The 22,121-nt window shown below is 38.3% G+C and overlaps 1 protein-coding gene across 1 annotated transcript in view; it reads left to right on the forward strand.

The window, feature by feature from the left end:
- KIF15 (kinesin family member 15) overlaps positions 1–22,121 on the forward strand; it is a 74,703-nt gene that overhangs the window by 1,501 nt on the left and 51,081 nt on the right. The window contains exons 2-6 of the mRNA XM_068558708.1: positions 4,526–4,568; positions 5,059–5,242; positions 7,787–7,863; positions 11,834–11,871; positions 22,014–22,111. Of these exons, the coding sequence (XP_068414809.1) occupies positions 4,526–4,568; positions 5,059–5,242; positions 7,787–7,863; positions 11,834–11,871; positions 22,014–22,111 (440 nt within the window). The remainder of the gene's footprint in view (positions 1–4,525; positions 4,569–5,058; positions 5,243–7,786; positions 7,864–11,833; positions 11,872–22,013; positions 22,112–22,121) is intronic.

Genomic DNA, 22,121 nt, shown 5'->3' on the forward strand with positions numbered 1-22,121 from the left:
ATGAGAAGCCCGCACATCGGAACGAAGACCCAACACAGCCAAAAATTAATTAATTAATTTTTTAAAAAAGTGATGGGAGCAAGGGTATTCACAGCTCCCCTTTATGATGGTGGTGATTTCCATGGGGAACTCTCCTGCTCCTTTTAAGTTTGTTAGCAAAGTTGAGGTTGATGACATCCCAGGTAAGTGCATTCCCAGCAGTCTAGAGACCGGGAACATGAAGTGGGAACACAGGGAAGGAGAGAGCCCATGCAGTGCTCCCTGCAGCTCTTACTTTTGTGCTCATGAAGGTTATTTCTTGTGACAACACTGGCACCGTGGGTTGCTGACTGAAATCAGAGGAATGAGAATGTGAAATAACCCTCATGAAATTGACTGAGTTTAAGAGTCCCTTTCTGAACTTAATCATATTTGGTTAGATGATCCATAGCTATCTGGACTGCAGAGTAACCATCTAAGGTTTGTTTGTTTGTTTGTTTTTACTGAAGTATAGTTGACTCACGATGTTTCAGGTGTGCAGCAAAGTGATTCAGTTACATATATATATATTTTATTTATTTTATTTTATTTTCTGATTGTGTCATCTGCCTGCTCTAAATTCTTCTTGTTTTTTGTTTTAACTTTTAATTTTATATTGGAGTATAGCCAATTCACGACGCTGTGATAGTTTCAGGTGCAGGGCAAAGCGACTCAGCCATATATACATGTTTCCATTCTCCCCCAAACTCCCCTCCCATCCAGGCTGCCACATAACATTGAACAGAGTTCCCTGTGCTATACAGTAGGTCCTTGTTGGTTATCCATTTTAAATATAGTAGTGTGTACATGTCAATCCCAAACTCCCTAACTATCCCTTTGCCCCACCCTTCCCTCCTGGTAACCATAAATTCGTTCTCTAAGTTTGTGAGTCTGTTTCTGTTTTGTAAATGAGTTCATTTGTATCATTTCTTTTTGGATTCTGCATATAAGTGATATCATTCTCCATCTCTGTCTGACTTAACTTCACTCAGTATGACAATCTCTAGGTCCATCCATGTTGCTGCAAATGGCATTATTTCATTCTTTTTAATGGCTAATATTCCATTGTATATATGTACCACATCTTCTGTATCCATCTAGTTGCTTCCATGTCTTTGCTATTGTAAACAGTACTGCAATGAACACTGGGGTGCATGTATCCTTTCAGACCATGTTTTTTTCTGGATATGTGCCCAGGAGTGGGATTGCAGGGTCATATGGTAGCTCTTATTGTTGAATTGTCTATTTCTTCCTTCATTTCTTGTCATGTATTTTGGTGCTTTGTTACTAGGTGAATATATGTTTGTTATTTTTTTTTTAAGTAATTCTGTTTTTGGCTGCGTTGGGTCTTCGTTGCTGCATGCGGGCTTCCTCTAGTTGAGGCGAGCGGGGCCTACTCTTCATTGTGGTGTGCGGGCTTCTCATTGCAGTGGCTTCTCTTGTTGTGGACAATGGGCTCTAGGTGCATGGGCTTCAGTAGTTGTGGCTCGCGGGCTCTAGAGTGCAGGCTCAGTAGTTGTGGCACACGGGCTTAGTTACTCTGCAGCATGTGGGATCTTCCTGGACCAGGGCTCGAACCCGTGTCCCCTGCGTTGGCAGGTGGATTCTTAACACTGCACCACCAGGGAAGTCCCTGAGTATATGTTTATATCTGTGTTATCTTCCTGGTAGTTTGACCCTTTTATCATTATAAAAAATGTTCTTCTTTATCTCTAGTAACTTTGTTTTAAAGTCTGTCTGAAACCTGTATAGCTACTCCTGCTTTCTTGTGATTGCTGTTTGCATGAGATAATCTTTTTTCATCCTTTTACTTTCTGTATGTTTATATCTTTGAATCTAAAGTGTGTTTCCTTTAGATAGTATATAGTTGGAGCATGTTTTTTCATCTTAGTCTGACAGTCTCTGCCTTTTGATTGGGTTGTTTAATCCATTCACATGTTGTTATTGATTTGGTTGTATTCACATCTGGCATTTTACTTTTCATTTAATATGTGTCACATGTCTTTTATGTTTCTCTGTTCCACCTTTACTGCTTTTTTAAAAAATTTTTTATTGGATTATAGTTGATTTACAATGTTGTGTTAGTTTCAGGTGTACAGCAAAGTGAATCAGTTATACATATATATAATACATATATCCACTCTTTTTACAATTCTTTTCCCACGTAAGCCATTACAGAGTATTGAGTAGAGTTCCCTGTGCTATATAGTAGGTCCTTATTAGTTATTTATTTTATATATAGTAGTGTATATATGTCAATCCTAATCTCCCAGTTTATCCCTCCCCACCTGTTATGCGCTGGTAACCATAAATAATTTGTTTTCTACATCTGTGACTCTATTTCCATTTTGTTACTGCCCTTTTTTTTTTGGAGGGTGGCCACGCCACATGCAGGATCTTAGTTCCCCGACCAGGGATCAAACTCATGCTCCCAGCAGTGGAAGTGTGGAGTCCTAACCACTGGACCACCAGGGAACTCCCTGCTTTCTTTTTTTGAAGTTTTTTTTTTTTAATGATTGCTCTAGGGTTTAACATATACATCTTAACAGTGTCAGCTTTTATTTTTGGCTGCGTTGGGTCTTCGTTGCTGTGCGCTGGCTTTCTCTAGTTGCAGCGAGCAGGGGCTATGTAGCTTTCTTCCCTTTCACCCCCTTCTTTGGTATTGTTGTTAAACAAGTTACATCTACTGTTAAAAACCCAACAATACATTACTTTACCATCTTTAGTCATTTCCTTAGGCTATTACAGCTTTGTTCCTACCCACCTTCTTTGTGCTATTATTGGCAAATATACATATGTTTCTATATGTTGTAGGCCCAACAATACATTATATACATATTATTTTATACAATTGTTTTTTAAATCAAGTAAGGGGAGGAGAAAATAGGCATTTCTGTTGTTTCTTATAATTACATGATCACTGTTACCTGGTGCTCTTTGATTTTTTTCATGTAGATTTGAATTTTACTGTCTGTGGTCACTACTTTCAGGCTGAAGAACTTCCTTTACTATTTCTTTTAAGGTGGGCCGTCTAGCAACAAACTCTCTCTCTAATTCCTCTGGCCTCTGTTGTTTCTGCTGAGAGTCAGCTGTTAATCTGATTGGGGTTCTCTCATAAGTAATGACTCTCAGCATTTTTACTATGATGTATCTGTGGATCTGTTTGTGTTTATCCTTTTTGGAATTTGTTGAACTTCCTGGATGTGTAGATTGCTTTGTAATGAATTTGGGAAGTTTTTGGCCATTATTTCTTTGAATTTTTTCTGTTCTTTCTCTTTCTTTCTCTTCTGTTCTTTCTCCTGATACTCCCCATTTATGTATGTTGGTATGCTTAATGACGCCCCACATTTCTCTGAGGCTCACTTCACTTTTCTTCATCCTTTTTTCTCTCTGTTCTTTGACTTTTATAATCTCTATTGATCTATCTTAGAGCTTGCTTGTTCTTTTTTCTGCCAGTTCAAATCTACTTTGAGCCATTCAAGCGAATTTTTATTTCACTTGATACACTTTTCAACTCCAGAGTTTCCATTTGTTTCTTTTTTTATAATTTTTTTTATTGATATTCTCTATTTGATGTGGACATTGTCCTCATACCTTCCTTTAATTCTTAATTTTGATTTCCTTTAGTTCTGTACATGTTTATAATGGCTACTTTGAAGTCTTTTCGTGACAAACCCAGCATGTAGGCACTCTCACAGGCAGTTTCTGATGCCTGCTTTTTTTCAGGTTTATGGGTCATACTTTCTTGTTTCTTTGAATTCCTTGTAATTTTTTTGTTAGAAACTTGACATCTTAGATAATATGTTGTAGCAACTCTGGGTACTGGTCTCCCCATCCTCTAGGATTTATTACTTACAGCAAGAGGAAAATACCAGGATCTTTCCCAAAGCAGTCTCTCCCTGAACAGCAAAATTGGGGAAGTTTTAAGCTAAGCGTACATACATATTCATGAAGGGACTTGATTGAACTGAGGAAATTTAGCATAGAGTTGGGGCAAAAGTCGACAGAGTCCAAGCCTTAGTCGATTGAGGTCTGGAGGGTCACCATCGTAATTCCATCCTCCACCTGACTATGGGCCCTTGTTCCTGCAGAACTCAAAGGTATATTATTATGTATATCCCTTGAGGAACCTGGACGCTGCCCCAAGGCTGCACCGTGGTTTCTCGACTGCTCCTCCTTGTTTCTGCATTTCCTCCCTTAAGGTCATTAATTACTGAGACCTGTTTGAGGGCAAGCATTGTGCCAGGCTTAGACCACAAAATGGCTTAGACCAAAATGGGTTCTCTTATGTCAAGAAAGCCGTTCCTGGTTCTCTTTCTCCGGGGACCCCCTAACCTATCTGCTTACAGTTAGAAGGGAGAGGAAGATCTAGGCTTGTCCCCTGTCACGCCCAGGCCAGGGAGCCGGGAGCCTGAGGAGTGTCAGCAACTGAAGAATAGGCTAGAAGAATGGGGTTTTCATGTTGTACTTTTAAAAACCTTTAATGACTTCTTATCTTTTTTTCTAGCTGAGTTACGCAGTGTGACAAATTGTCAGTCTAACCAACCAAGGTAAGGAAAAAATCTTGTTGATGAGACCAAAAGAATTAGGGATGTAGTATTCCTAAAATGACCATTTAGCATAGTAAGTAAGGGTTCCTTGTTTCAGCATTAAGCTTTGTCCTCGGCTACCTGGAAATATGGAAAAATCACATCTCCTCCCCAGCCCCTGTCCCCTCACCTTCCAGGCTAAAAGATGGAATCAGTAACATAATTCTCCCTTGGGATGACTTATTTTATTATTGCTATTAAAGGGAAGTCAGAGACAAGCAGAACTTAGAGCTGCCTTTCAGTTGATTTCAAGTAAAGGCTTTTGAAGTTGGCTGATGTGAAGCAAATCAGTAAAGGGTGTGGGTTATGTGAGGCTCTTGAAAAAAGGTAAACGTAAATGGGTAGATCTTGGACTTTGTTGGGGAAACTCAGAATAGAAACACTAGAGGCAGTATGAGGCTTACATCCTTTGTCTCCAGTAAACTTAGCTGCTATATTTTTTTGTCTTTAGTAATGAAGGCGATGCTATCAAAGTTTTTGTGCGAATTCGCCCACCTACAGAGGGTTCTGGATCAGCTGATGGAGAGCAAAACTTATGCCTATCTGTGCTGTCCTCTACGACTGTCCGGCTGCACTCCAACCCTGAGCCCAAAACCTTCATATTTGATCATGTGGCAGAAATGGACACCACTCAGGTAATGATGATTTTGGGAACTCAACTTTTCATTTGGAACATATAAGATTCTGTTATTTGGGAGGATTTCACTTCTGGTCTCTTGAGTTTGACAGATCTCAGATAAGGAAGCTCAAACATTCCATAAATATTTAAAATTTAATATTATTAAATATTTTTCTTCCTTCATCAGACTTTGTACTAGAATGACAAGCCTGCTTTATTTTCCCTCTCCAACCTGTGATGGAGGTTGGTGAAGGTGTACTTTTCAGAGCCACTTGGATGATTGATAAGTAAAGTTGAACTGCCTAGTTTAAGAAGAGTGTCTTAGTTCTGGCTGCCATTACACAAATATCATAGACTGGGTGGTTTAAACAACAAACATTTATTTCTCACAGTTCTGGAGGTTGGGAATCCAAGATCAAGTGCAAGAAATCCAGTGTCTGGTGAGGACTCACTTCCTGGCTTGTAGACAGCTGCCTTCTACTGTGTCCTCACATGGTGGAGAGAGAGAATTCTCTGTGTCTCTTCTTATAAGGGCACTACAGGCATACCTCACTTTATTGCACTTTGCAGATACTGTGTTTATTTACAATTGAAGGTTTGTGGCAGCTCTGCATTGAACAACTCCATTACCATCATTTTTCCAACAGCACTGCTCACTTCATGTCTCTGTGTCACATTTTGGTCAATATTTCTTGAAATATTTTGTTCTTTTTTGTTATTATTATATTATGGTGATCTGTGATCAGTAATCTTTGATGTTACTATTGTAATTGTTTTGGCATTTTTTAGCAATAAAGTATTTTTAAATTAAGACATGTACATTGTTTTCTTAGAAATAATGCTATTGCACACTTAATAGACTACAGTATAGTACAAATACAACTTTTATATGCACTGAGAAACCAAAAAATTCATGTGACTTGCTTTATTGCTATATTCACTTTATTGAGCTCATCTGGAAACGAACCCACAATATCTCCGAGGTGTGCCTGTACTGCTATCCTGAGGGCTCCACTCTCACGACTAATTACCTCCCAAAGGCCCCATCTCCAAATACCGTCACGTTGGGGATTAGTGTTTCAACATATGAATTTTGGGGAGACATTCAATCCATAGCAGAGAGTGATTGATTTAAGATTACTATGGTGTTGGGACTCCCCTGGCGGTCCAGTGGTTAAGACTCCGCGCTTCCAATGCAGCGGGCACGGGTTCGATCCCTGGTTGGGGAACTAAGATTCCACATGCCACAAGGCGTGGCCAAAAAAAAAAAAGATTGCTATGGTGTCGATAACTTTTTCTAATTAAGGAAAATTTAGTTAAAATCTAGTCAGCACTATTCAATAGAACTTTCTGCAGTGATGGAAATGTTCTGTAAATGTGCTGTCCATTACATTAGCCTCTAGATACACATGGCTATTTAAGTTTAAATTAATTAAGATTAATTAAAATTTCAAATTCACCTTTTCAGATTATTAATTTCTCAGATGCCCTAGCCACATGTGGCTGTTGAGCACTTGAAATATGACTAGTGCATCTGAGGACCTGACTTTTAATTTTTATTTAATTTTAATTAATTTAGGTAATAGCCACATATGGCTAATGGCTACTGCATTGGACATCACACATCTTGATTATTCCCTCATACACATGGATGTTTTTGGTGAGACATGTAGATCTTTAGATCTTTTTTCATCTAGGGCATGGCTGGACAATGGAAATAGAAAGTGAGCCATATATATAATTTAAAATTTTCTAGTAGCCACATTTTTGGTCGCGCCGTGTGGCTTGCAGGATCTTAGTTCCCCAACCAGGGATTGACCCCGGGCCCTCAGCAGTGAGAGTGCAGAGTCCTAACCACTGGACCACTAGGGATTTCCCTAGTAGCCACATTTTTAAAAAGTAAAAAAGAAACAGGTAAAATTAGTTTTAATTCTGTATCTCATTTAACCCAGTATACCTAAAATACCATTTCAACATGTAAGGAACATAAAGCAAGTTATTAATGAGATATTTTTCCTTTTTTTTTTTTTCATGTTCACTCTTCCAAAACTGGTGTATGTTTTATACTTACAACGCATCTCAAGTTGGACTAGCCACATTTCAGGTGCTCTGTAGCCATATGTGTCTCATGGCTACTATACTAGACAATGCAGATCTACGAATTCTTGCATTGTTGATAAGGCTGCATCTATTTATATATAAAAATGAAAATAAAAATCAGATATTGATTATTTAGTATAAGCTTGTGGGAAAAGTACTGAAGAACATATAGGGCTATGTATTTTATGCTAATACCAGCATAATATTGCGTGCAGTATGCTAAATTCTATATGAACTCTAGATGTGAGGTTTAAATCTATAATTGCATAGGAGATTAATGGATATAATTATGTTTACAGTCTTATCATCTTAGCTATTTTAGCCTTTTTCCTATAATACAATTTTCATGTTATTGCAAATGAAAATTGCACACAAATTTTATTATATTTTAGAATGTAGTTTAGGAAAAATGTTTTCATTTTTGTGAAATGTTAACATATTTGGTGCTTAACATTTGTAGGAGTCTGTGTTCTCAACTGTGGCCAAAGGCATTGTGGAGTCTTGCATGAGTGGCTATAATGGTACCATCTTTGCATAGTAAGTTGTTCACAGTTTCCTTATACAAGGGTACAATAGTAAGTGCTTCTATTTGTTTCCTATGGCTTCTGTAACAAATGACCACATACTTAGTGGCTTGAAACAACACAAATTTGTCTTACAGTTCTGTAAGTCAGGAGTTTGACGCCAGTCTCTGAGCTAAAATAAAGGTGTCAGCAGGGCTGTGTTCCTTTCTGAAAGCTCTAGAGGAGAATCTGTTTTCCGACTTCTAGAGGCCATCTACATTACTTGGCTTACAGCCCCCTTTCTCCATCTTCCAAGCCAATGACATGCAACGCTGGCTCTTCCTTAGTCATGTTGCTCTCTGACTGAGCTGGGCATGTTCTTTAATTTTAAGGACTCATGTGATCTGATTGGCCCCACCTGCGTAAGCAAGGTGGAAGGGATTAAACTCTACCTCCTGGAGAGGAGAGGATCTACATGTTATCTGGGATTCTTCTGTAAGGAAGATTGGTCTTTTTGCCCCCATTAATTCATTCATTCATTTATATGGTATGGACTTACATATATTTATTTCATACTTTGGGTTATAATCTAATACTACATTATGTTTATCTTGTTGCTTACATTGTTCTAGCTTGGCCATTGGGAGCTTTTTGAGGTTGGTTTGTGTGTCCCTTTGACATGTCACATCCTTTTGTTTTTTGAGCGCTTCCTTTATGATGCTACAGTATGCTCCTGGCTCATCTTATATTTTCCCTGTCTGAGACCTAGAATCAGCCATTTTGGCAAGGAGCCCTGGTTCCTTTTATTGGAGAATGGTGTTTAGAAACTAAGGGCACTCGGTGTGTTTGTTGCTACTGGAGTGTCATTGCTTCTAGGCCTTTTCAGCAGACAGAGCTAGGTAATATATGTATGTATACTAAGTCATGTATACAGACATATCTATAATTGTTTCTGTTTCTATCCACTTCTATATACAGTAAGGTAAACTTGAGTTCATACTGATGTCTCTGACTCTAATCCAAGGGTTTAGAATCCACATGGGTTCATTCTAGCCTTCCTTTCTTGTTTATCTGTAACTTCCCTTGCTGACAGTGAGAAACCCGGGCTCCCACTGCTACCATCCGTTTATTTATTTGTTCATCCCCAGGACACATGTAAAGCAGTTTCAGAATTGTTAGCCTGTATCCCTGTGAAGAACAGATTTACTGCGTGCAGTGTTTATGTACAGAGCCTTTTTTTTTTTCCTTAGGTCCTACAATTTCTAGTCAAAACCTCATTTTGTAAACTTACTTAGGCCAGCCCCTTTTCCACCTACACCTTTCAGTGCAGTATGTCATGAACTTGTAATTCAATTAGATACATTCCATCCTGGGGTCTCTGACATCCTAGTTGATGTGTTTTGTTTGTTTATTTAGTTTGCATACTTTAAAGTTCACCCTTTGTGATGTACAGTTGCATAGTGTTTTGACAAATGCAGAGACCCAAGCATTTAGCACCCCTATTGAAGAGAACAGTTCCTCCACCTTGAAAGTTCCTACTGTTTGTCCCATTAATAGTCAGCCACTCCTTCCCCGCCCCCCCACCACCCCGCAACCTCTGGATACACTAATAAATTTTCCATTCCTATAGCTTTGCCTTTCCCAGAGTGTCATATGATTGGAATCATAGAATATGTAACCTTTTGGTTCTGGCTTTTTTCATTTAGGATTTGTCTATGTTGTTGCATGCATCAGTAGCTTTTGCTTTTTCTTTCTTTCCTTTTTTTTTTTTTTTTTGGCCGAGTAGTATTTTACTGTGTGGATTTACCACAGTTTTTTTATTCACTCCCCTGTTAAAGGATATCTTGGTTGCTTCCAGTTTTTGGCAATTATGAATAAAGTTGCTACAAACATTCAAATATTGGGTTTTGTGTGAACATAAGTTTTCAAATCACTTGAGTAAATACATAGGAATACATTGCTGGGTCATATAGTATAAGAAACTGTCAATCTGTCTTCCATGTATATATTGAAAGTGCATGATGATGGGAATTCCCTGGTGATCCAGTGGTTAGGACTTGGTGCTTTCGCTGCCGTGGGCCTGGGTTCAATCCCTGGTCGGGGAACTGAGATCCTGCAAGGCTCACAGCACAGCCAAAAAAAAAAAAATAAGTGCATGATGATTCTGAATTTCTAAATGCTGGCAACCTTAAAATACTGTTCTAGGTTTAATGTTGGAATGTAAGCTGACAACCTTGGCAGTTCTACAAGGTCAGTTTTTTTTACAAGGTGAATCGTTTCAGATTTATTTCATAAATAGGATTATAATTTGTAGTACAATTATTTTTTCCTTTTCTTCTAGCAGTAGACTTCCTAATTTTATTTAGAACCAGAGGTTTTTAATAAGATGTAGTGAATTATGTAATTAATTTTGAGCAGCTGATGCTTTTTTTGTGTGTGTGCCCTTGGTTCATCTGTAATTGGCTCAAAATACAAGAAAATAAAAAAACAAGAAGCTTAAAGCTTGGATTCATCTTGTGCACAAATTCTTCCTTGAAAATTTGCCTTTGCCTTTCATGCTTACTTTTCAGTTGTGTTCAGCAGAACTAAATATTCTCTCTTGACCAGTGAAGCAGATAACCATTTTCTCATGTCTTCTCAAGAAAAAAAAAGTTTTTTTTTCACAGAATATTTTGAGTGGTAAAGTTCAAAAATCAATTTGAAATAAGAGCCATAATTACCAGAGATTATATATCTTCAGAACTGTTTTCTTTGAAGATCCTTAGGCATACTAATTATAATATTTAATTTGAAAATTGCTTTTGGTAGTTGAGGGCAGAAATGAAAAACATACTGAGAGAAGTAAGCATTGATTTATTGGTTGGGTGAGCATACTTTCCGGTTTACTGTAGACAGTCTCAATTCTAGAGTTATTGTTAATAGTGTCCCCTTCACTTTCAAGTAGGACGCTCAACAATATCCATTTCTTATTCTGAGTTAACTGAAGAACTTTTTTTCCCCTACTTCTGAAAGAAAGAGGTAAACAACTAGATGATACTGTTTTCTAGCTCTTGGGGCATTGAACCAAAAAGTAAACTCAAAATTTTATATTTCTGCCATGAATCCAATGTAAACACATTTAACATCCTAATTTACATCTATCTTCAACATAAATTTTTATTTTTTTAATATTTATTTATATTTATTTTGGCTGCACCAGGTCTTAGTTGTGGCACGTGGGATCTTTAGTTGCGGCATGTGGACTCTTAGTTGTGGCATGCATGCAGGATCTAGTTCCCTGACCAGGGATCAAACCTGGGCCCCCTGCATTGGGAGCATGGAGTCTTACCCACTGGACCCCCAAGGAAGTCCCTAAATTTTAATTGTTTTAGTTTTTTGTTTCTCCTGTTTCTGGTGTACCTGAGGAGATATGACACTACACACACACACACACACAAAAAAAATCAAGCCTATAGTATAAGGATGTTTTTAATTGCTTTGTTTTTAAATGAAGACATCTTAGTATCTTTTAAAGGCAGAATTTAGAAAGAGAATTGCTGCATTATTTAGAAGAGCAAAAATTGGGAAAAAAAAAAGTCTAGTTGGTTCTGATTAAATAAATTATGATACATTCATGGAATACTATGTAGCCATTAAAAATAAAGAGGCAGATCTCTATTTACCAGCATAGAAAGATGTGTGAGATAAAACTTAAGGGAAAAAAACAGGTTGCAGAGGAGTGTGAATAGCATCATTCCAATTCTGTAAATAAAAATTAAATGAAAACTCTGATGGCCGTGTCTGTATAATCCAGAAGCATTTATTAGACAGTTAAGAGTGGTTAAGTCTTAGTGGTAGAATAGGAGAGAAAGAAAATGTATCATTCACTTTTTACCTGATATAATTTTAAAAAAGACAATTAGTTCTTTGTGGGGAAAATTTATATACTAGTAGACCATATTAAAATAGGGTAGTCTTCTAAATTTCATGTGTGAAAATAATATATGAAACATTCTTTTTTACAGTGGACAGACTGGTTCAGGGAAAACATTTACTATGATGGGTAAGTAAATTAGAGATTAACATTTACTGGCTTAGTCTACTCTTTTTGTGATGACAGAACTTAGTATACTTTTTGGAAAGGAATACTTTCTGGTATATGATGTTGACCTCATAAAATTAGGGTTATTTCCCAAGCTTCCGTCAGATTGCGACTTCCATTATAGCAAAGTCTGTGTTTTTAGCTATGTTCCCAGCTCAATGCTTAGCACAGAGTATGTGCTCAATGAACAATTTTTGAAGTGGGTTTAATGAATTTTTATATATTATGTACCTGTATAACCACTACCCAGACCAAGATTCCTAGTCAGTAACTACTCCCACTGCTGTCCCCTGACATATGTATTACTCTGACTTCTGTCATCACTAGTTTTGCTTGTTTTTGCACTTCTACAAATGAAATTTTACTGTATTTACTCTTTTATGTATGGCTTCCTTCTCTCAGCCTGAGGTTTGTCAGATTCACTAATGTTATGGCATGTAGTAGTAGTTTATTTCCATTGCTGTATAATAGATTATTGTATGAATGTACCACATTTTCTATTATTTTTTTAATAGATCTTTATTGGAGATAATTGCTTCACAATACTGTGTTAGTCTCTGTTGCACGGCAAAGCGAATCAGCCATATGCATACACACGTCCCCATATCTCCTCCCCCTTGAACCTCCCTCCCGTCCTCCCTATCCCACCCCTCTAGGTCATCACAAAGCACCGAGGCGATCTCCCTGTGCTATGCCGCTGCTTCCCACCAGCCAACTATTTTACATTCGGTAGTGTATATATGTTGATGCTACTCTCACTTCGCCCAACTTCACCCTCCCACCCCATGTCATCAAATCCATTCTCTATGTCTACCTCTTTATTCCTGCCCTGCAACTAGGTTCATCAGTACCATTTTTTTTTTTTTTTTAGATTCCATATATATTCATTAGCACATGGTATTTGTTTTTCTCTTTCTGACTTACCTCACTCTGTGTGACAGACTCTAGATCCATCCACCTCACTACAAATAACTCAATTTCGTTTGTTTTTATGGCTGAGTAATATTCCACTGTATTTATGTGCCACATCTTCTTTATCCATTCATCCGTCGATGGACATTAAGGTTGGTTCCATGTCCTGGCTATTGTAAATAGTGCTGCAGTGAACATTGTGGTGCATATCTCTTTTTGAATTATGGTTTTCTCAGGGTATATGCCCAGTAGTAGGATTGTTGGATAATATGGTAATTCTATTTTTAGTTTTTTGAGGAACCTCCGTACTGTTTTACATAGTTGTATCAATTTACATTCCCACCAACAGTGCAGGAGGGTTCCCTTTTCACCACACCCTTTCCAGCAATTATTGTTTCCAGCTTTTTTGATAATGGCCATTCTGACCGGCATGAAGTGATACCTCATTGTAGTTTTGATTTGTATTTTTCTAATAATTAGTGATATTGAGCATCTTTTCATGTGCCTCTTGACCATCTGTATGTCTTCCTTGGTGAAATGTCTACTTAGGTCTTCCGCCCATTTTTTAACTGGATTGTTTGTTTTTTTCATATTGAGTTCCATGAGCTGTTTGTATATTTTGGAGATTAATCTTTTGTCTGTTGTTTCATTTGCAAATATTATCTCCCATTCTGAGGGTTGTCTTTTTGTCTTGTTTATGGTTTCCTTTGCTGTGCAAAAGCTTTTAAGTTTAATTAAGTCCCATTTGTTTATTTTTGTTTTTATTTCTGTCACTCTAGGAGGTGGGTCAAAAAAGATCTTGCTGTGGTTTATGTCAAAGTGTGTTTTTCCTCTAAAAGTTTTATAGTGTCTGGTCTTACATTTAAGTCTTTAATCCATTTGGAATTTATTTTTGTATATGATGTTAGGTGGTGTTCTAATTTCATTCTTTTACATGTAGCTGTCCAGTTTTCCCAGCATCACTTATTGAAGAGGCCGTCTTTTCTCCATTGTATATTCTTGCCTCCTTTGTCGTAAATTAGGTGCCCATATGTGCGTGGGTTTATCTCTGGGCATTCTATCCTGTACCATTGATCTATATTTCTGTTTTTGTGCCAGTACCATACTGTCTTGATTACTGTAGCTTTGTGGTATAGTTTGAAGTCGGGAAGCCTGATTCCTCCAGCTCCGTTTTTCTTTCTCAAGATTGCTTTGGCTATTAGGTGTCTTTTGTGTTTCCATACGAATTGTAAGATTTTTTTGTTCTAATTCTGTGAAAAATGCCATTGGTAATTTGATAGGGATTGCATTGAATCTGTAGATTGCTTTCAGTAGTATAGTCATTTTCACAATATTGATTCTTCCAATCCAAGAACATGGTATATTTCTCCATCTGTTTATGTCATCTTTGATTTCTTTCATCAGTGTTTTATAGTTTTCTGAGTACAAGTCTTTCGCCTCCTTAAGCAGGTTTATTCCTAGGTATTTTATTCTTTTTGTTGCAGTGGTAAATGGGAGTGTTTCCTTAATTTCTCTTTCTGATTTTTCGTTGTTGGTGTATAGGAATGCCAGAGATTTCTGTGCATTAATTTTGTATCTTGGAACCTTACCAAATTCATTGACTAGTTCTAGTAGTTTTCTGGTGGCATCTTTAGGATTTTCTATGTATAGTATCATGTCATCTGCAAACAGTGACAGTTTTACTTCTTCTTTTCCAATTTTTATTCCTTTTATTTCTTTTTCTTCTCTCATTGCTGTGGCTAGGACTTCCAAAACTATGTTGAATAATAGTGGTGAGAGTGGACATCCTTGTCTTGTTCCTGATCTTAGTGCACATGCTTCCAGTTTTTCACCACTGAGCATGATGCTTGCTGTGGGTTTGTCATATATGGCCTTTATTATGATGAGGTGGGTTCCCTCTATGCCCATTTTCTGGAGAATTTTTATCATAAATGGTTGCTGAATTTTGTCGAAAGCTTTTTCTGCATCTATTGAGATGATCATATGGTTTTTATTCTTCAGTTTGTTAATATGGTGTATCACATTGATTGATTTGCGTATATTGAAGAATCCTTGCATCCCTGGGATAAATCCCACTTGATCATGGTGTATGATCCTTTTAATGTGCTGTTGGATTCTGTTTGCTAGTATTTTGTTGAGGATTTTTGCATCTATGTTCATCAGTGATATTGGTCTATAATTTTCTTTTTTTGTGATATCTTTTTCTGGTTTTGGTATCAGGGTGATGGTGGCTTTGTAGAATGAATTTGGGAGTGTTTCTCCCTCTGCAATTTTTGGAAGAGTTTGAGAAGGATTGGTGTTAGCTCTTCTCTAAATGTTTGATAGAATTTGCTTGTGAAGCCATCTGGTCCTGGACTTTTGTTTGTTGGAAGATTTTAAATTCTGGTTTCAATTTCATTACTTGTGATAGGTCTGCTTATATTTTCTAATTCTTCCTGGTTCAGTCTTAGAAAATTGTACCTTTCCAAGAATTTGTCCATTTCTTCGTGGTTGTCCATTTTATTGGCATGTGGTTGTTGTAGTAGTCTCTTATCATCCTTTGTATTTCTGCAGTGTCAGTTGTTATTTCCCCCTTTTCATTTCTAATTTTATTGATTTGTGTCCTCTCCCTTTTTTTCTTGATGAGTCTGACTAAGGATTTATCAATTTTGTTTATCTTCTCAAAGAACCAGCTTTTAGTTTTATTGATCTTTGCTATTGTTTTCTTCGTTTCTATTTCATTTATTTCTTATTTCTGCTCTGATCTTTATGATTTCTTTCCTTCTACTGACTTTGGGTTTTCTTTGTTCTTCTTTCTCTAGTTGTTTTAAGTGTAGGGTTAATTGTTTAGTTGAGATTTTTCTTGTTTCTTGAGGTGAGATTGAATTGCTATGAACATCCCTCTTAGAACTGCTTTTGCTGCATCCCATAGGTTTTGGGTCATCGTGTTTTCATTGTCATTTGTTTCTATGTATTTTTAAATTTCTTCTTTGATTTCTTCAGTGATCTCTTGGTTATTTAGTAGCACACTGTTTTAGCCTCCAGTGCTTTTTACACTTTTTTTTCCTATAATTGATTTCCAGTCTCAGAGCGTTGTGGTCAGAAAAGATGCTTGATATGATTTCAGTTTTCTTAAATTTTTCAAGGCTTGATTGGTAACCCAAGATGTGATCTATCCTGGAGAATGTTCCATGTACACCTGAGAAGAAAGTGTATTCTGTCGCTTTTGGGTGGAATGTTCTATAAATATCAATTAGATCTATCTAGTCTATTGTGTCATTTAAAGCTTGTGTTTCCTTATTTATTTTCTGTTTGGATGATCTGTCCATTGGTGTAAGTGAGGTGTTAAAGTCTCCTACTATTATTGTTTTACTGTCAATTTCTTCTTTCGTGGTTGTTAGCATTTGCCTTATGTATTGAGGTGCTCCTCTGCTGGGTGCATAAACATTTTTAATTGTTATATCTTCTTCTTGGATTGATCCTTTGATCATTATGTAGTGTCCCTCCTTATCTCTTGTAACAGTATTTTAAACTCTATTTGATCTGATACGAGTATTGCTATTCCAGCTTTCTTTTGATTTCCATTTGCATGGAATATCTTTTTCCATCCCTTCACTTTCAGTCTGTATGTGTCCCTAGGTCTGAAGTGGTTCTCTTGTAGACAGCATATATATGGGTCTTGTTTTTGTATCCATTCAGCCAGTCTGTGTCTTTTGGTTGGGGCATTTAATCCATTTACATTCAAGGTTATTATTGATAGGTATGTTCCTATTACCATTTTCTTAATTGTTTTGGGTTTGTTTGTTTGTTTTTAACATCTTTATTGGAGTATAATTGCTTTACAATGGTGTGTTAGTTGGGTTTGTTTTTGTGGATCTTTTTCTTCTCTTGTGTTTCCCATTTAGAGAAGTTTCTTTAGCATTTGTTGTAAAGCTGGTTTGGTGGTGCTGAATTCTCTTAGTTTTTGTTTGTCTGAAAAACTTTTGACTTCTCCATCGAATCTGAATGAGATCCTTGCCGGGTAGAGTAATCTTGGTTGTAGGTTTTTCTCTTTCATCACTTTAAGTATATCCTGCCACTCCCTTCTGGCCTGCAGAGTTTCTGCTGAAAAATCAGCTGATAACCTTATGGGGATTCCTTTGCATGTTATTTTTTGTTTTTCCCTTGCTGCTTTTAATATTTTTTCTTTGAACTTAATTTTTGTTAGTTTGATTAATATGTGTTTTGCTGTGTTTTTCCTAGGGTTTATCCTGTATGGGACTCTCTGTGCTTCCTGGACTTGGGTGACTATTTCCTTTCCCATGTTAGGGAAGTTTTCCATTATAATCTCTTCAAATATTTTCTCAGACCCTTTCTTTTTCTCTTCTTTTTCTGGGACCCCTATAATTCGAATGTTGGTGCATTTAGTGTTATCCCAGAGGTCTCTGAGATTGTCTTCAGTTCTTTTCATTCTTTTTTCTTTATTCTGCTCCTCGGCAGTTATTTCCACCATTTTGTCTTCTAGCTCACTTATTCCTTCTTTTGCCTCAGTTATTCTGTTATTGATTCCTTCTAGTGTATTTTTCTTTTCAGTTATTGTGTTGTTCATCTCTGTTTGTTTGTTCTTTAGTTCTCCTAGATCTTTGTTAAACATTTCTTTTATTTTCTCAATCCATGCTTCCATTCTATGTCCGAGATTCTGGATCATCTTTACTATCATTACTCTGAATTCTTTTTCAGGTAGATTGCCTATTTCCTCTTCATTTATTTGGTCTTGTAGGTTTTTTTTTACCTTGCTCCTTCATCTGTGACATATTTTTTTGCTGTCTCTTTTTTTTTTAATGAGTGGGATTGTGTTCCTGCTTTACTGGTTGTTTGGCCTGAGGCTTCCAATACTGGAGTTTGTAGGCTCTTGGGTAGAGCTGGGTCTTGGTGCTGAGAGAGGAACTCTGTGAGACCTCACTCCGATGAATATTCCCTGGGGTCTGAGGTTCTCTGTTAGTCCAATGGTTCAGATTCGGAGCTCCCACCGCAGGAGCTTCCGCCTAACCCTGTGCTCGCAAATCAAGATCCCGCAAGCCATGTGGGATGGTAAAAAAAAGAGAACAATAACAAAGTAAAAAATAAAATTAGACTAGGAAACTAATAGATATATTAGAAAGAATGTAAAAATAGAAATATAGATGAATCAACAACCGGAAGGTACGTCAGTACCACAATAGTAAAAAAGAGGAGGAGGGAGAAGAAAATAAAAAAGGAGGGGGGGAAGGCCTTGGCTGTGGAGAGCGGGGCCTAAGGAAGTGTGAGGTTTCGGCGGTGGATGGGGCCAATGCTCAGCACCCACAGGGCTAGAAAAGGCCCTGGAGGCTGTGGGGGGGTGGGGCTTAGGCTCAAGGAACAGAAGGGGCCCAGGCGTGCCCCCCACCCCTGGTCTCAGAGGGCAGGGGACGTCACCTGGGAGCCCAGCAGGCTTCCTGGGCTTCAGTGGGCAGGGCAAACGCCTTCCTCGCCTCTCCTGCTCCTCCGGTCTGGCTGGGGTCTGGGAGGGCCCCTCCCACCTGCCAATCCTGATCTCCCTGTCCTCCCTCCTATACCCCCAGGACCAATGGGGGGGTGGGCCTTGGAGGGCCGGGAACTGGTCTGGGAGCTCAGTAGGCTCCCTGGGCCTGAGTGGGCGGGGAAAACACCCTCTGCTCCTCCTCGACGGCCCCTCCCACCTGCCACTCCTGATCTCCCCGGCCTCCCTCCTGTGCCCCCAGGACCCATGTGGCCTGGATGGGGCTTTGGTGGGGGGGAACTGGCTTGGGAGCTCAGCAGCCTCCCCAACACCAGTGTGCCAGGCGATTGCCCTCCGCTCCTCTCCCACTCTTCCCAGAGAGTCCCTCCCACCTGCCTCTCCTGATCTCCCCTGCCTCTCCTGATCTCCCCTGCCTCTCCTGATCTCCCCAGCCTCAGGGGAGCTGATCCTGTCTGGCCTCCACTTCTCCTTCCTCCTTGGTCCCCCTACGTCCTACTGGTTCACTCTGTGGTTCCTCCTGTCTCTTTGGGGTCAGAGTCCCCCACCAGCAGCCGGCAGGCGCCCTAGTTGTGGGGAGATGCTAACTCTGTGTCTTCCCACACTGCCATCTTAAAGGAATTCCACATTTTCTATTCTGCTGTTTCTAGAGAGTTTTAGAGCACATGAATAGTACTGTTATGGACATTTTTTTCTTGTGTGTGTCTTTTATAGTTCATATCTATTGAACTTTAAACTTCTGGGCATGGACTTGCTGGGTTATAGTATATGTATGTTCAGCTTTAGTAAAAAATGTCATGATGGAGACACGTAGACGTGGAATTTCCCAGTGCTCCACATCCATGTCCACATTTGGTATTGTCTGTTTTAAAAATTTTAGTTGTTCTGGAGTATGTATAGTACTATCTCATTGTGTTTTTATTTGCACTTGTTTGATGTCCATTGACTACTAAGCACCTTTTATATGCTTATTGGACATTTGACTAGCCTCTCTGTAAAATGCCCATTCAAGCTTTTTTCCCTTTTTTAAAAATAAATTTATTTATTTATTTATTTTTATTTGGCTGCATTGGGTCTTCTTTGCTGTGTGCAGGCTTTCTCTAGTTGCAGTGAGCGGAGGCTGCTCTTCGTTGTGGTGCGCGGGCCTCTCATTGCTGTGGCTTTTCTTGCTGTGGAGCACGGCCTCTAGGTGCACGGACTTCAGTAGTTGTGGCATGTGGGCTCAGTAGTTGTGGCACACGGGCTCTAGAGCACAGGCTCAGCAGTTGTGGCGCATGGGCTTAGTTGCCCCACGGCATATGGGATCCTCCCAGACCAGGGCTTGAACTCATGTCCCCTGCACTGGCAGGTGGATTCTTAACCACTGCAACACCAGGGAAGTCCCTCAAGCTTTTTTCTTATTTAAAAATTATCTTGTCTTTTTCTTACTCATTTGTGGGGATTCTTCATAAAATAGATTAGCTCTTTGTCTATGATATAGATTACAGATTTTTCTGTAGGTTTTTTCTTTTGGCTTATTTAATTTTTTCTGATGCCAAAGGTTTTTATTTTTATGTGGTTGAATTTCAGGTTTTTTTGTTTTGTTTTGTTTTTTAATGGTTTCTGAATTGTGAGTTTTAGTAAGAAAGGTTTTCCCTTCTATGAGGTTATAACAACATATAAGTGAGTACTTAAAATATGCCAGGCACTCTTCAAGGCTCTGGTGGTCTATTCAAATACAAGGCAATGTCCAGGCTCTCATGGAGCTTATATTCTCAGGGGGGATGTACAAGTAAAAGCAAATAAATGTCTAGTAATTATGTCAGAGGTAGTAAGTGCTATGAAGAAAAATAAGAGGATGGAAAAGAGCAGGGGGCGCTGTTTTAGTTAGGTGGGTCAGAGAGGCCTCTCAGCGTGACATTTGAAGAGAATTACTGAGTGAAATGAGAAGAAACCATAAGACTCTGGGAGAAGAATCTTCCAGGCAGAGGGACCATCCCTGCAAATGCACAGGCCCTGAGTTGGGAGCATGCTCAAGAGCATTCAAGAAACAGCAAGAAGACACATGGGGCTAGAGTGGAATTTTACAGGGTAAGGGGCAAGTTGAAATTGTAGCCTGAGGCCAGGTCATGGATTTTGGAATTTTTCATGAGGGTATGTGAAGTCATGGGAAGGGTTTTTTTGTTTGTTTTTTTAAAGAAGAATTACATGATCTGATGTATAATTAAAAGGACTACTCAGGCAGCTGAATGGAATAGAGACTGTAGGAGGGGCTAGAGCCGAAGCAAGATTGGGAGCCAAGGCAGGAGACTAGGCAAAGAGATGATAAGGTAACTATAATGAATATTTTGAGTATCTTTATATAGTATTTAGCAGGAAAATGTTATAAAATTATCCGCACATATTCTAATATTATCTGTCCTCTGTGTTCATTTACTTGCATTTCTCTGCCCTGTTTTATATTTTTTTTTTCTTTTTTTTTTTGAGGTACAGTTTACAAGGGCCATTTAAAATATTTTAGGTATAAGCACACCAAGATGACGATAATATTTTAAAATTTATTTTCTGTAACTTTCTTGCATACCACCAGCATTTTGTTAGTTCCTTTGGTCTCTAAGGCATATATATATATTTTAAGTAAATTTACTTTTTTTTTTTTTTAATTTACTTACTGATTGATTGATTTTTGGCTGTGTTGGGTCTTCATTGCTGTGCGTGGGCTTTCTCTAGTTGCGGCGAGCAGGGGGTGACTCTTCATTGCAGTGCACCGGCTTCTCATTTCGGTGGCTTCTCTTGTTGTGGAGCACGGGCTCTATGCGCATGGGCTTCAGTAGTTGTGGCACGTGGGCTCAGTAGTTGTGGTGCACGGGCTTAGTTGCTTCTTGGCATGTGGGATCTTCCCGGACCAGGGCTTGAGCCTGTGTCCCCTGCATGGCAGGTGGATTTTTAACCTCTACACCACCAGGGAAGTCCCTCTAAGGCATGTTTAACTAATACATATAGTAACTTTTGGATCTTTTCTAGCTTTATAGTTTTTTTTCTGGCAGATATAGCTATAGCTTGAATTAGTATCCAAAAAATCCTGCTGTTTACATATCCACTCACATCTCCCCTTTTCCCCAATGTTAACAAAATAGAGATTGGATTGCTCTTCAGTTTTCTGTCTGTACAGAAATCTTGTGAAGAATTCCTATAGTATCTTTCTTACCAGCTTGGCTTTTATTGCCCAATTAAGAAAATACTAGCTAATGCTAATTTTTATACCCTGTGAGATAGTTATTACCATTATTATTTCCATTTTATAGTTGAAAACTCCAAGAGATTAAGTAATTAGCCTGTGGCCACACAGCCAGTGTATAAAGATCAGCCTAGGAGACAGAATGTCTTATGCAACAGTAAAGTACAATTATTTGTTATTTCTGCTAATTTTCGTACCTGCAGAAGGAAAAATTTCAAGCTTGGGACTGAAATGGATATTTTAATTTATCAAACAACAACTACTTTTTAAAATTGCTTAGTGGCTATTGTGGGCCCTTCCCTTCAGTCCTATTGATAGGCAGGTTCTATTATGCCATCTCTTACAGACCACGATTTATCTTGTTTGGGGGCCTGAAAGAAACTGATTATACAATTTGTCTTTTCTATATGAATTGCCTTTCAGTGTTGCTGTTTTGAAAGACTCCTGTTAACAGAATAAAAATGAACAGCTATATATATATTTTTTTACGTTTTTCTTTAGGACCGTCTGAATCTGATAATTTTTCTCATAACCTGAGAGGAGTAATTCCACGAAGTTTTGAATATTTGTTTTCCTTAATTGAACGTGAAAAAGAGAAGGTAAAACTTA

Source organism: Eschrichtius robustus, chromosome 12 (assembly GCF_028021215.1).
Source record: "Eschrichtius robustus isolate mEscRob2 chromosome 12, mEscRob2.pri, whole genome shotgun sequence".
Classification (NCBI taxonomy): domain Eukaryota; kingdom Metazoa; phylum Chordata; class Mammalia; order Artiodactyla; family Eschrichtiidae; genus Eschrichtius; species Eschrichtius robustus.